We start from the raw sequence: 13,406 nt of genomic DNA, 5'->3' as shown, positions 1-13,406 counted from the left end.
TAAATTTTAAGCACAAAGATCGAATAGCTTTCACAACAACAATCTTGAACTCATCTAAAAGCCACCTATCCTAGGAACCTATGCCATTCTGAGATAGGGAAAAATTTAGATCAAGATACTCAATCTGCTATAAAAGGCATTGGTCATCAAAAGTGACTAGTGAATAGGTATACCCGCCTAGGTCTTGCAGAGCCTAAAGTGAGGGAGTTAGTAACCAAATAGGTTCACTCTATAAGTTGGCCAAGTCAATTGGAGGTTTTGATCATAGGAGCTAGCATTTCCTTAGAACCTATCCAATCTATTGATTTGAGATCCAACATATACCACGATCCATATTTATCTATCAGCTTTGTTTCCTCCTTGGACAACCTCCTGTGGACTCCACCTTGCAACATTCGCGTTATGTACATTGTGAATACATCATTCACTCTCTTATAATCTTCAATTCGATACATGTTCAGTTGTGGATAGCACTCATAACTCCTGAATTGTCCTTGTCCATTCCCGACTTCACCTCTACATATCAAACCTTTGTAAGTAACAAATCGTGCAAGCAAGTACACCAAATAGGAAGTCATGGCGAATGATCTAGACCGCTCCAAATTCCTCAGTTGAAAATCTAGATTGTCACTTATGGTTCTAGACCAATTTATCAATGTTCATTTTAGACAATCCTGGATGAAATAGAACATCCATCCATTGTATATTGCACCCTGCGACATCCCCATCACTCGATTAAGCAGAAATACTAAATCACTATATTCATCTTTGAAGTTTGTGCACATGAGTGTCTTGGGAGCCTTGGAATGATGAGTCCTAGGCTCGATCATCCACTCCTTGTTCACTACGGTTTTGCATGCATCCATCTTCTTCTTATATCATTCTTCATATTCATCCTTAGTTATATCTTTCATGTCCGCTCCTTATGGAATTCCAAACACCTCAGCAATTGCATCCTCACCAAGGTAGGCAATGATGGCACCCTTAGGAGTCTTGATCATTCCGGAGCGAGGATCATAACATCGTGCATACTCCAGGATAAGTTCACTGCACTGTATGGATTGTGGAAATCCAACGGCCTGATAAATGCCACTCTTCATAATGTTCACATAAGCTGGGGAAGGAATCTGGCTCCAATTCCGAACATCCGCTATCGCATCTGGCTCATGTTCAAGAAATGCATGTTCGTGTCTGTAACCTCCATCCATCTAGATGACATCTTGGATTCTGGATAGAATCCAGTCTCAACTATCTTCTGTTGTTCCCTCCTTTCCTTGAGTCCGGACTTCGACAACGTACCCATACGAAGCTAGAAGTTAGAACTTCGGAAAATATTCCTAACAAAAATTTTGATTTCCTAATGATTTAAACATATTTGGGTATGGAAATCAGGAAAATAATCCACATTCTCAATAGATTTCAACAATTGAATGCAAAATGTGGCAAGGTTAGGGTATAAAACCCTCATGAAATTCATTGAAATTAACAATTTTCAGACCAAAATCTGAAAACACCTCCTTATACTTAGGAAATTTATTCAAATTATGGTGCAAAGGAGTATACCGATCAAACAATGACTAAGGAAAGGTGTGAAAGGTTGTGTTTTCACACAAAACTATGTCTGAAGACACCTTCTGAAGTCAACAATGGCTGCCAGCAAATCTGAAGACAACCTGCAACTTCACAAATTAATCTCTAAAAACATGTTGCAGTCACCCAAATGTGCACAAACTTGATGAAAATCGATTTCAATGATGAAAACAACCATATCCGGGAATGTAAGTATGGCTGGTAAAAATAAAGTTTTTTGAGGACAAGTCTAAAAATTGATTATTTCAGACTTATCAGCACCTTGCAAAGTAGTAAAAAATCCCTAAGAAATGATCAAAAATGACAAAGGAATGAGCTCCAAGCAAAATCGCCAAAGTCGGTAGGTGGCTGAAGATGAAAATTTTCTGAAAACAGCCCCCCTACAATGGAGTTTCAGACCTGCAACAGCGTTCAAAGGGTCTGAAAATGCACTAAAACTCCACAAAAACACCTCCAAATGCAAATTGCCTAAGTTGGCATTGGCTGGGCAATGAAAATTGAAGTCTGAAAAATAATTACCAGCCAACAATGGAGGTCACACAAGCTCAACAATGGCGAAATATCAGACCTGAAAACAATTATCAGTAGTCCTCCAATAATGGCGCCACAAATGGTGAAGAGAATCACCAAAAATGGAGGTGAAAATCCTCCAAAACACAAATCGCCATCCTCCAAAAATCGCAAGTCTGAAAATGAAGATTTAATGGCACTCAAATGGCAGCCAAACAAATCACCTTGGCTGGGAATGAAGGAAAAATAACAATAAAATCAACTTGCAGCTCAATGGTGTCAACTTGACACTTCACCAAAAATTGCCAGCTGGAGGAAAAATCGCCCTTTGCAATCACACACTTAGCAAATATAATAATATAATAATGTTGGGATCTCTCCTTTTAAACTTGTTTTCACCATCAACTTTCACCACACAAGCAATGTTGGATAAAAAAACTTGTTCTTATACTTGCCTAGCATAAATAATCGATTTGCTTCTATAAGGTAAAATCATTAAATGTTTATTGCAAATCATTTATTAATTATTTTTATTTTTTAAATAATCGTTGCACTTTAAAAAACAATTAAATTTGGGGCTCATTCATTTAAAATATTTCAAAATTTAGATCCAAAATGTCCAATGGGGAAAATCGATTTAACTTGGGATAAAAATCCCAACAAAAATCATTAAACATCCCCTTTTGGTCCCTTTTGGGGAAAATCGATCCAAGTAGGGATAAAAATCCCTATCAAAATTTCATCAACTTGCACAAAAATGGGTCCAAGGGAAAATTGATTTGGGTTTGGAATCAAAATTCCAACTAAAACTTCATCATTTAGCACAAAACTCCTCCTAGGGGAAAATCGGCCTCTATCTGGGCATTCATCCGAACACAAAAATCATCAAAATCACTCTCAATGGAAATTCGCCTAGGGTCTGGAATGAATATCCGCATAAAAATCCACAAAATATCATCACAAAAGGTCCTGGTGGAAAATCGATCCATGTCAGGAATCATCACAAAAGTCATCCGCAACCTTATCCATACTCCCAGTGGAAAAACGAAGGCAGTCAGGAAAAGATCCCAACACTTAGTCAAAATTAATCATCCTAGTGGAAAATCGATTCTAGTATGGATTATGAATGGGGAAAAACAAGGCACGTCTGGATTCCAGGGGAAATCCATGTCCAGTCTGGATTTTGAGTGGGGGAAAATCATGGGTAGTCAGGAATATGAGGGGAAAAGCACCTCTGGTGTGGAATTTTGACCTTTTAACCCTTAGAATATGGATTTTCATCCGGAAAATGATGACTTTTCCACTCAAAATCACTAGGAAACTTCTAAACTCAATAAAATTTTGAAAATTGTGATCATCATGAGTTAGCTTAGTTAATCAAAGGCTAAATTAGCATTCTTTATTAGTGATAATAAGCAATGGATGGTGTAGCACTAATTCCAAATAGCATGCAATTTTCAGAATTGTTAAGGTGATGAAGTGGCGAGCAAAAGGTGCAACCCGTCCAGCCAAGTTCATAATGGCTTAATTTGGTTAAAAAGACCTTAACCAATTGACAAGAACGCAAATCATTGAATTATCTTTATAATAACTGAATGGATGTATTAGTTGAAGGGGTTGTGGTATAGTGGTAATGTGAATCACCCATGAGAGTGTAACCAAGATTCAAAATGCGCCGAACACCATAAGGTGGCCCAGAACTCCAATAGACATATGGTTAAAATGTGATGTAAAGATTATGGCATGAATTGAAGAATAATTCATCTTTACAAATCTTATAAGATTATGCCATACCACATTAGAGGCAGCTCATAGCCTCTCCGAAGATTTAGCAAGAAAAAAGAAACCAACCAGAATATTTGCAGGCAAAAAGCACCAAACTGAAGAATGTGACAATGAAAATAGGGCAGGGAAAGAAAACCAGCAACTGATATTGGCAGTGGCCGACAGCCAGATATGCAACCTCTGTGCGTATTAGACAAAAACTTGCATTTCTATCATGGATTACAGCAACCAAACTTCGGCGTCACCCTCTCCTCTGTGCATATTAAAGAAAGATGTTTTTGTTTTGATAAATGGTAAAGCTTATCCAATTGGTGGGAATGCAATTCATTATCTTTTTATAATAGACTGCATAGATCAGCCCTGTGAATTGCAATGTAATATTAATAAGGCACACTCCTAAAAGTGTGCCGCATATTCAAATCCCTGCACCACTTGAGGAAAAGCTCAACACCAGTGGACATGTAAAGATAATGGAGGGCATTGGAGTTTAACCTGAATTTACTAATCTTAAGAACGGTATAAGCTTATCCCAGACCAATTTAAAGGCAAACCCAAAACTCAACCAATGTATACCAAAAACCGACATTTTCCAGATTTGTTCCCTAAAATTCATTTAAGATTGCATTTGGCGTGATTACTCATTAACGCTTACCTCGTCTTCCTCTTGACCTGAATGTTTTCCATTGCATTGAATCGCTGACCAATTATTGTTGAAGCAGCAATTCAACTCCAGCTCAAAAACTTCCGCTTTAGAAGTTACGGAATGCCGAGAAAAGTTGAAGTCTGAGAAAGCGGGTGATTTAAAAGCGGGCCGAACAATAAAATACTGTCGATCTCTGCATATAGAAAACCGATGGGGCAGCTTAAGGGGTTGCAGGATACTCATTTGGGAATGCAAGGATTTAGAAAAACAAATGGATCAAATGTTCAAGAAATTATAGACTTTGTTATACGTTTTTTTCCCTCTTTTTATTAAATTAATTTATAAGTTATTTGATCCATTCGATTATGTTATCATTTTTTTTTTTTAAGATTTCATATTTTAAAGGTTGATTTGTTTTATATAATATTATTTAATTTATTTTTTACACAATATTGGAATATGATTTTTTTTAAAGCTTTTTTAAGATTTTTTTCTGGTGTCTATACAATTACATAAATATTGTTTTGTATGTCTACATAATTTTGGAATGAGAATATTAGGGATATTGGTAGATCAAATAACATTAGAACTCGTGACTATTATGAATATAAGATCTTTGATGATCTCAATTTTTAATATCAATTGTTATTACTTTAGTAATTGCTAGATCTTGTGATTTATGGATTGTTCATGTCCAAGTCATTTTTAGGGGGATTTGTTGTCAACCATTAGAATGATCTCATTTTTTTAGAACATTGTTATTCTATAGCAAAAAAGATAAGTAGATTAGGTGTCCTACTTTCATTTATGTAGATGATAGTATTGGTGTGAATGTGGTACTTTATCCACCTAGTCAGACTTTAGGACCTATTCACACCTTAGTTTTAAGCTTACTTAGGTTACATTTTGCATTTTGTCTCATTTCACAAGATTTTGACACTTGACATAATCTTGTTTACTTTAGAACATCTCTCAATTGTGCAAGGTTTTTTAGTTTTTGTTGTTAAATTATTACTTGTGGGTTCACCATTACTCCAACGTTGTATCAAAGCTCAGAATCAACAAATGTCTTCTCAAATATTAAGATTTTTCAAAGTGTTACAAACTCATCATAAAGTAAAATGAACCTCATTTTTGCATCTAGAAGATGCCAAAAACTTAGAAACAACTATCACAAATTATTGAAAATGTAAAGGTAAAAATAAGCAAACATTTTTTTAGGGTTGTCAACTTTTGTTATAAAAAAATATACAACCATATAGATCCATACAAATATGTATGATCTTGTACCATATCATATTGTCTCTATGCATAAACTCAACTCTTCTTGCAATATTTTTTATGAAAAAAATTATTTTGTAGCAAAAAAATTAGCAACGCATAAAAAAAAAATATTTCTTAAACAATGGCAAAAACTTGGTTTATTGGGTGATTCGTATGAGGTTGGTCAATTGCATGCCTTACATCAACTTTTATTCAGTATTATTTCACTCATGTTGGTGTTATGGAAGGCTTTTTCACCTATTATGCATGGGTTAGGATTTTCAGGGAACCCTCGATCACATTGGTGATCTAGAGGCCTAAGTTGTTGATCACCATTGATTGGAATTTTCCATTCGAGTGCCACCTCATCACCAATTAAAACTAGCAACTAATTGCCCTTTCTCCACTATAACTGGCCTATATTGCCCCATGTGCTCTATCAAGTCAATCATCCTTACACTACTAATTTGTCATCCATAAATCGCCCATTGAGCCAGCATTTTGTTGCTCAAACCAACCTTTATCCATCCATTGCCCATCAAACCAAGTTGCCCAAGTACCAGCATGTCTTCACAAGTCAACCACTAGCCTTTATTAATTTTCCCTAAATGATTTATTCTTCTTTTTAGAATAACTTGGGCAAACAATATCAAAATTTGACAAACAAATAGTAATTAAAAAATGGTTTTGAGAACATTTTTTTTTTCGAATTGTATTCTGGTGCATTTTATTGCTTATAAAATTTAAATCTTCTTTTTGGCTTCCATACTCAACTTTTTACCTGAATCTATATTTTTCACAATTTTGTGGTGTTGAAAAGTTATATATTCTACATAAATATCAAATTAGATTTTCTAGATTATTCACCGTGTAGACAAAAATTTAGTTTGAAGTGAAGTCTTCTTAACTTTACAATTATATAAATTTATAAAAAGGGTTTTTTTATTATAGGGAGGTTAATTTTATTCTTAAAACATATCAAAGGATTAGAAAATATCTAGTTTTAGAAAAATAGTCATTTTAATAAACATAAATCTCAATCACATTATGGAAAAATCTTCATTAATTAAGTATCTCATGACACTCATGACACACATCTATCATGCCTAGAAACCTCAAATGACAAGATTACTCATATCCAAGGGACTGTGGTACACATTGGATGAAACTCCACCTAAATTCTATTGGTAATATGAGAGATTCACCCACAAGAACAAGTGGATGAGGTAATTGCACTACACATTTCAAACATCTTGTTGTTTATATTTAATCTTGTCACACTCATAAACAAATCTAGGATAAATACAATGATCTATTTGTTATTGTTGATGATTTATGGGCATTACAGGTTCAAGTAGAATCAACTACTCTTGCACCTAATTCCTTTGATTTTATTGAAGATTTTTTGGTGCAAGGTTGTGGAAATGATAAACAAATCTTTCTTATATTGTCTAACTCTTAGAAGACCATTTTAGGTGCTCTCTTATAGTTTATATTTCTATTATAGATGCATTTGGTAAGAGATTACCATTCCTTCTTTAAAGATTTTTTGTGATTTCTTGATACAAAAATAAGCTAAGTTGGTACAATTGGATTCACTTTCTAGCTTCAAAATCCATGCATTGGTTGCATAGAAAAAATTACTTTTCAATTCTAAAATTTGTTCATTGGTTGCACAATCATGTAAATGGAAAGGATAGAAGACAATTAGAATAGAAATGCCAATACACTCCTAACAATGAAAATGTTTATTTTCAATGGTTTTCCTCCAAGGAAAAGAAGAAATCAAACCCTATATCTTTGTGGCAAAGAATCACATGCAATTTCCAAATGTTAACTTTGGCATGAACACTTTGGTCATGTAAACTACAAGTATCTACAATAGTTTAGTATACAAGAGATGGTACTTGTTCTTCCTAAGGTTTTGTGCTCAAAGGCTATTTGTTCAAGATGTATTCTTAGAAAAATCATTAGGAACCAATTGGTGTGTTTTTTATGCACACTCAACTCAGAATAAAATACCTTAGAGATAACCTATTCTCTCTTGATCAAAATCTTCTATGTGCTAAATAGTTGAACTATGTGATCACAAAGACAACTCCAAGGTTCTCAAATGCATATGGATAGTATCGGTTGGTTCATTGTAATTTGTTGGTAATCTCAAGGGGGACTTACATAATTATTCAAGGAGCTAAACAATCTAAAGATTTTGTTGATTCCTAACTTTCTTTTCTTTTAAAATAATTTTTCAATAAGTTATTTTCAATCCTACTTCTACTAAGACTTTAAAAAAAAGGAAAAAGTGTAAGGGTTTAGGAAGATAATTCTAATCCTAAGCTAATCCTACGAAGTCTGGAGATAAAATTGAAAAAGTGGAATTCAAACCAATCCTTGTTTCGCCAAATTTAACAACTATACAAGAATGGTGCTATCTTCTAAAGGATCCAAAAGATTTTCATATCACTCATATTCACCAACATATTGAACAACGAATGTAGCAATAGAAGTTAGGTTTTCATTTACTGGTTCAAGCTAACTTTGCTAAATAATTTAAAATCATCCCAATTGTAAAAAGTATGAACACATCAACTCCACATTAAGAAATTTTATCAAATCCTTCATTCAATCTATCAACTTAGAAATGAAATCTATTCTAATGAGAGCCAAGAAACCATGCTAAATTGCAAAAGTAGACAAATATTCACCAATATTTTGAACAATGAATTATGTTTATTACTTAAGAAGTATCACTACAGCAATTTCTCTAAAATCTCGCATATCGTTACAAATGAAATGAGGAGGGTTTATATAGGCACCCTTACTACATTAGCAATGACCTAGATTAATTTAAGATCATAGGCAAGATTAAAACAACAAACTCTAATTAATACCATCTCACATAGTTACCCAAAATGAACCAATAAAAAATAAACAACTAATAAATCCATCTTTCTTCTAGAAGTGGGTATCCCTTATCCTTTTTTGTGGCAGAAAATTCAATGAACTTGGTCACTATGGGGTCGACCTCTTCCATTGTGACGCTTGGCAAAATATCAATCTTGTATTCCATCAGGTCCATCTCATCTTGACATGTGGAAAAAGTGGTTAACCAGTCAATTTCTATTTTTTGAAAACCATTCTCCATGGACAAAAATGAGGATGCCTTGCTAAAATGTTGTTTTTGGATTGGATTTGCGAAAGTGAAGAAACTGTTTTGAACTTTGGCCTTCAGGTTTTCCATATACAAGTCCCTATCTCTAACTACTTCTTGCTCAAGCACATTAAAAAGTATGATGAAAACCTTGTCTTGGACTATCTTAATTGTATCTTCTATTATGGCACCATCAATATTCATTCTTTCCAAGACTTCTCCTCTAGCCACCAAGGTATGATACCATGTGTTGAAATCATATGATGTTCCAACATCAATTACAGTTCCACTGACCAAGTCACATTCAGGACTTCCTTTCAAAACCTTCAAACATGGAATTGTCTTTCCTTGGACCATTTGGAAATCTTCCCAAAATTTGACTATGCTTTGGATTTTATACATGAATGAGGAGATTTGACCATAGACGTGTGCCAATTCTTCCACAAATTTGATGTCTTTGCCTACAACTTCTGCAATCCATCCCTTAGCCTCTTGAGCTGCCATCTATATTCCTTCAAAATTCTCAACCAACTCTTGTGGAAGAATCAATGGGGGAGTGATTGATGCATCTTCTCTCTCGATAGGATTTACCAAATTTTGGATATAACCCTTCAATTGTTCATTTTCTTCTTTGATTTTTTTTTCCTTTTCTTCTTCTTTTCTTAGCCTTTCCTTGATAACATTGACTGTATTATCTAAATCCTGGAGTTCTTATTCTTTTGACCTATATCCATAGTCATTAGTTCATATTCTTCAAGAGCAATGTCTTCTTTGGATTTGTCAAACTTTGGAATGGCCCCCTATATTGAATAGGATCCTATGTCATCCTTATGGATTAAGGAATATTTCTTTGCATTCTTCTTTTCCACAGGTTGGTTCAATTTGGCTAAGAATTTTATTGAATTGTCCACTAGTTGGACTTCTACAACAACTTTATTTTTCATTCTTGCTAGTAACCAATCTGGTACTATTGACTGTTCAATGCCATCATCCTCTTCATTTACCTGATTTCCCTCACTTCCTTCAATTCCCCTGAGTGTAGAAATCATTCCCTCTTGAAAGCCTTCTTCCAAGATATCAACTTCAATATTTTCCAACTCCTCATCCATTTCTATCATTGGATTATCAAGGTCATTAGAAACAATTTGCTACTGAATTGGTTCTTCATTTGGTTCTTCACAAATTGGAGGAGGAATTTCTATCTCAATTTGTAAATCATCTACAAGTGGAGCTTTGTTCCTATTTTTGGAAGAGCCAACCTCTTCAAATAAATAAGCGTTGGTAGAGGAAGATGCATTGTTTGCTCTTTGTTTCTTAGTTACAACAACCTTATCCGAAGTCTTCTTTCTTCTTGACCTTAGTGAACTTTCTGCTATCTCCTTCCTTTTCTCAGAATTTCCACTTTCTGGTTTCCCAGCATCATGAGTTTGTTGAATATTTGGGCTATCGAGAAGGGGGGGATGAATCAGTTGATAACTTAAATAATTACTTCTATTTACACATCTAGATTAACCATTGGAATTAACTAAGACATATATAGCATGAAAAACACAAACATACAACAAATCACACAATGAACACCGAATATGATGTGGAAAACCCAAGAAGGGAAAAACCACAGAGAATGTTAATTCTTAATATAAAACATCGATTAAGGTGACGCCAGTTAAGGTGTTTTTTACAAAAGGTGGCTCACTACTAGAATGCTCAATGTGGGAGGGCTCACTACCCAAAAAAAGGCTCACTGCCGAAGAAAGAGAGAAATAAGGAAAGAATCCACCATTGTATCGCAATCTACAAAACTAGACTACTTCTAGTGCCTCAATACCAACACACTTTCACGCATCTCCAACAATCAAATCTTTCCTTTTCAATCTTACATATCTTTAATAACAATGTCACACTTTTTCCACACTAACTCATCCAGATCATCCTGATATATATAAGTTATCTGTAGGAAGCATAATCTTCTAGGGCGGCCAAGACAAAGATCTAAAATAGGTCAACACTAATCATTCCAGTGGTGGGAAGGAATGAGAAGTAGACCATACCACAACACACATTATCAGTTAGATCAACACGTTACATCATTACAAATTCTAGACCAAAATTATCACTCACATGCTACATTAATGTTGCTACACATCCTCAAATTTTGGACTGAATCTGGACCCAAAAATCATTTCCCAATATAACAAAAATAAGAATAGAACCAAGATACACATGAATACAATCAATCAACATCATATCCAATTACCATAACTACCTAGATCACCATTAACTAAATCAATCCACGCTAAATATCAACTGAGACACACCATCTGGAGCACCAGGGATTCCAGGAACACATCTTCTGGATCACTAACACCAAAACTATGTGATGACATTAATAAAAACCATTATGTTGAAATCAATGACAAGCAATCATAATCATCAATATCACAATTGCAACAATATCCCCCTTTGACATCAAGGACAAAGGCGAGCATAAGTCCCCCTATGAAACTCACTCTTGCTCCACCTATGAGGAAGCACCCAAGCATTAGTCTAGGTAAAAATATGCAACCCATTCACTAGACCAATGCACATTTGAATGTAGAGCATTTCAAACTAGGAAGGGGTAATACCCCTAACTTCTGTTGGAGATACTCAAAAGTATCCTTACACAACACCTTTGTGAAGATATCTACAATCTGCTCTTTAGTAGGTACATACTCAAGCTTTATTTCATTATCCAACACCTTTTCTCTCAAGAAGTGATATCGAATATATGTTTTGTTGTAGAATGTTAAACTAGATTATTAGAAATGTTTATTGCACTAGTGTTATCACACATAATAGAGATGGGTTCATCGAGAATGTTATACCAATATCCTTCAAAGTCTGCTTCATCCATAAAATTTGTGTGCAAAATGAAGATGTTGCATTATATTCTGCTTTAGTTGTAGATAAAGAGACAAAATCCTACTTCTTACTTGACCAAGCAACTAACCGAGAGCCAAGAAAGATTTCTCCACCACTTGTGCTTTTTTTTGTCATGAACACTTCTGGCCCAATCTGCATTAGTATAAGCTGTCAGATTGAAATCTGAATTTCTAGGATACCACAAGCCAAACTCTTCTATTTCTTTTAGATATCTGAAAATTATTTTTATCACCACAACATGTGATTCTTTTAGTTCTTGCTAAAATCTATCCGCTAAACAAATTGCATACATGATATCCAGTCTAGTAGCAGTCAAATATAACAATCCTTTAATCATTGATCTGTACTGACTTGCATCTACCTTAAGGGACTTATCATCTTTTTTCAATTTGCATCTGGTAGTCACATGTGTACACACCTATTTGGAGTTCTCTAACCCAAAATTCTTCAACAATTCCTTAATGTATTTAGACTGAGAAATGAAAATTCCTTTATCATTCTGATTTACTTACAAACCAAGAAAGAAATTAACTCACCAATCATGGACATCTCAAATTATTTTTGCATCTCATTAGCAATTTTTCTACACATACCTTCATTTCCTCCAAATATTATGTTATCAACATACACTACAACAATTAAGATTTTACCTGGATCAGTTTTGAAGTATAAATTGTTGTTAGTCAATCCCTTCTGAAAACCTTGATCAATCAAGTACTTATCTATCCTTCCATACCAAGCTCTACAATCTTGTTTTAATCCATGCAGGGTATTCTTTCAAGTACTTATCTAGCCTTCCATACCAAGCTCTAGAAGCTTGTTTTAATCCACACAGGATCTTCTTCAATCCACAAACAATGTTTGGATCATCTTTCAACTTAAATATTTCTGGTTCTACAATGTAGACTTCTTTCAGCTCTCCATTCAAAAATATTGATTTCACATCCATCTAATAAACCTTGAAATCCTTAAAAGTTGCAAAATCAAGAAACATCTTGATTGCCTCTATTTGAGCAACTAGAGAATATGTCTCCTCAAAATCATTTCCTTCAATCTATGTATAACCTTTGAAAACCAACCTTTCTTTGTTTCTCACAACCTTTCCATCTCCATCTAGCTTGTTCCAGAATACCCATTTTGTTCCAATCATATTTTTATCTGTCAGTCTGTTAACTAATTCCCATGTCTGATTCTTCTCAATTTGTTTAGCTCTTCTTTCATTGCCTTTATCCAATTTTGATCATTGTATGCTTCTTCTACTATTTTTAGTTCAGTCTCTGATAGTAAACATAACAGAACTTGTTCTTGAGTTGCTTTGCTTCTTGTAATAATTCCTTTGTTCTTATCTCCAATAATCTAATCCATTGAATGATTCATCTGAACATATCTTGGGGTCTTATATGTAGATGTTAGAGATTCCTAATATTCCTTTTCTTCTTCTCCTTCTTCAATTTTATCTTCCTTTTTTTGCCAGTCAATTCATCAGACTCATATCCTGCCAATTTGTCAGACTCTTTAGAAATGTCTTCATCAACCTTC

The 13,406-nt window shown here is 34.4% G+C and overlaps 1 protein-coding gene across 1 annotated transcript in view; it reads right to left on the bottom strand.

Annotated features, from left to right (window-relative positions):
* The window catches only part of LOC131079257 (protein FLUORESCENT IN BLUE LIGHT, chloroplastic), an 84,676-nt gene extending 79,856 nt beyond the window's left edge, over nucleotides 1-4,820 (bottom strand). The window contains exon 1 of the mRNA XM_058017159.2: nucleotides 4,538-4,820. Within this exon, the coding sequence (XP_057873142.2) occupies nucleotides 4,538-4,771 (234 nt within the window). The 5' untranslated portion in view covers nucleotides 4,772-4,820. The remainder of the gene's footprint in view (nucleotides 1-4,537) is intronic.
* Between the last annotated feature and the right edge of the window lie 8,586 nt (nucleotides 4,821-13,406).

The sequence above is a fragment of the Cryptomeria japonica genome, chromosome 4 (assembly GCF_030272615.1).
Source record: "Cryptomeria japonica chromosome 4, Sugi_1.0, whole genome shotgun sequence".
In the NCBI taxonomy this organism is placed as follows: domain Eukaryota; kingdom Viridiplantae; phylum Streptophyta; class Pinopsida; order Cupressales; family Cupressaceae; genus Cryptomeria; species Cryptomeria japonica.
The sequence above is the reverse complement of the archived record's forward strand: the minus strand, read 5'-3'. Positions and strand labels throughout refer to the sequence as shown.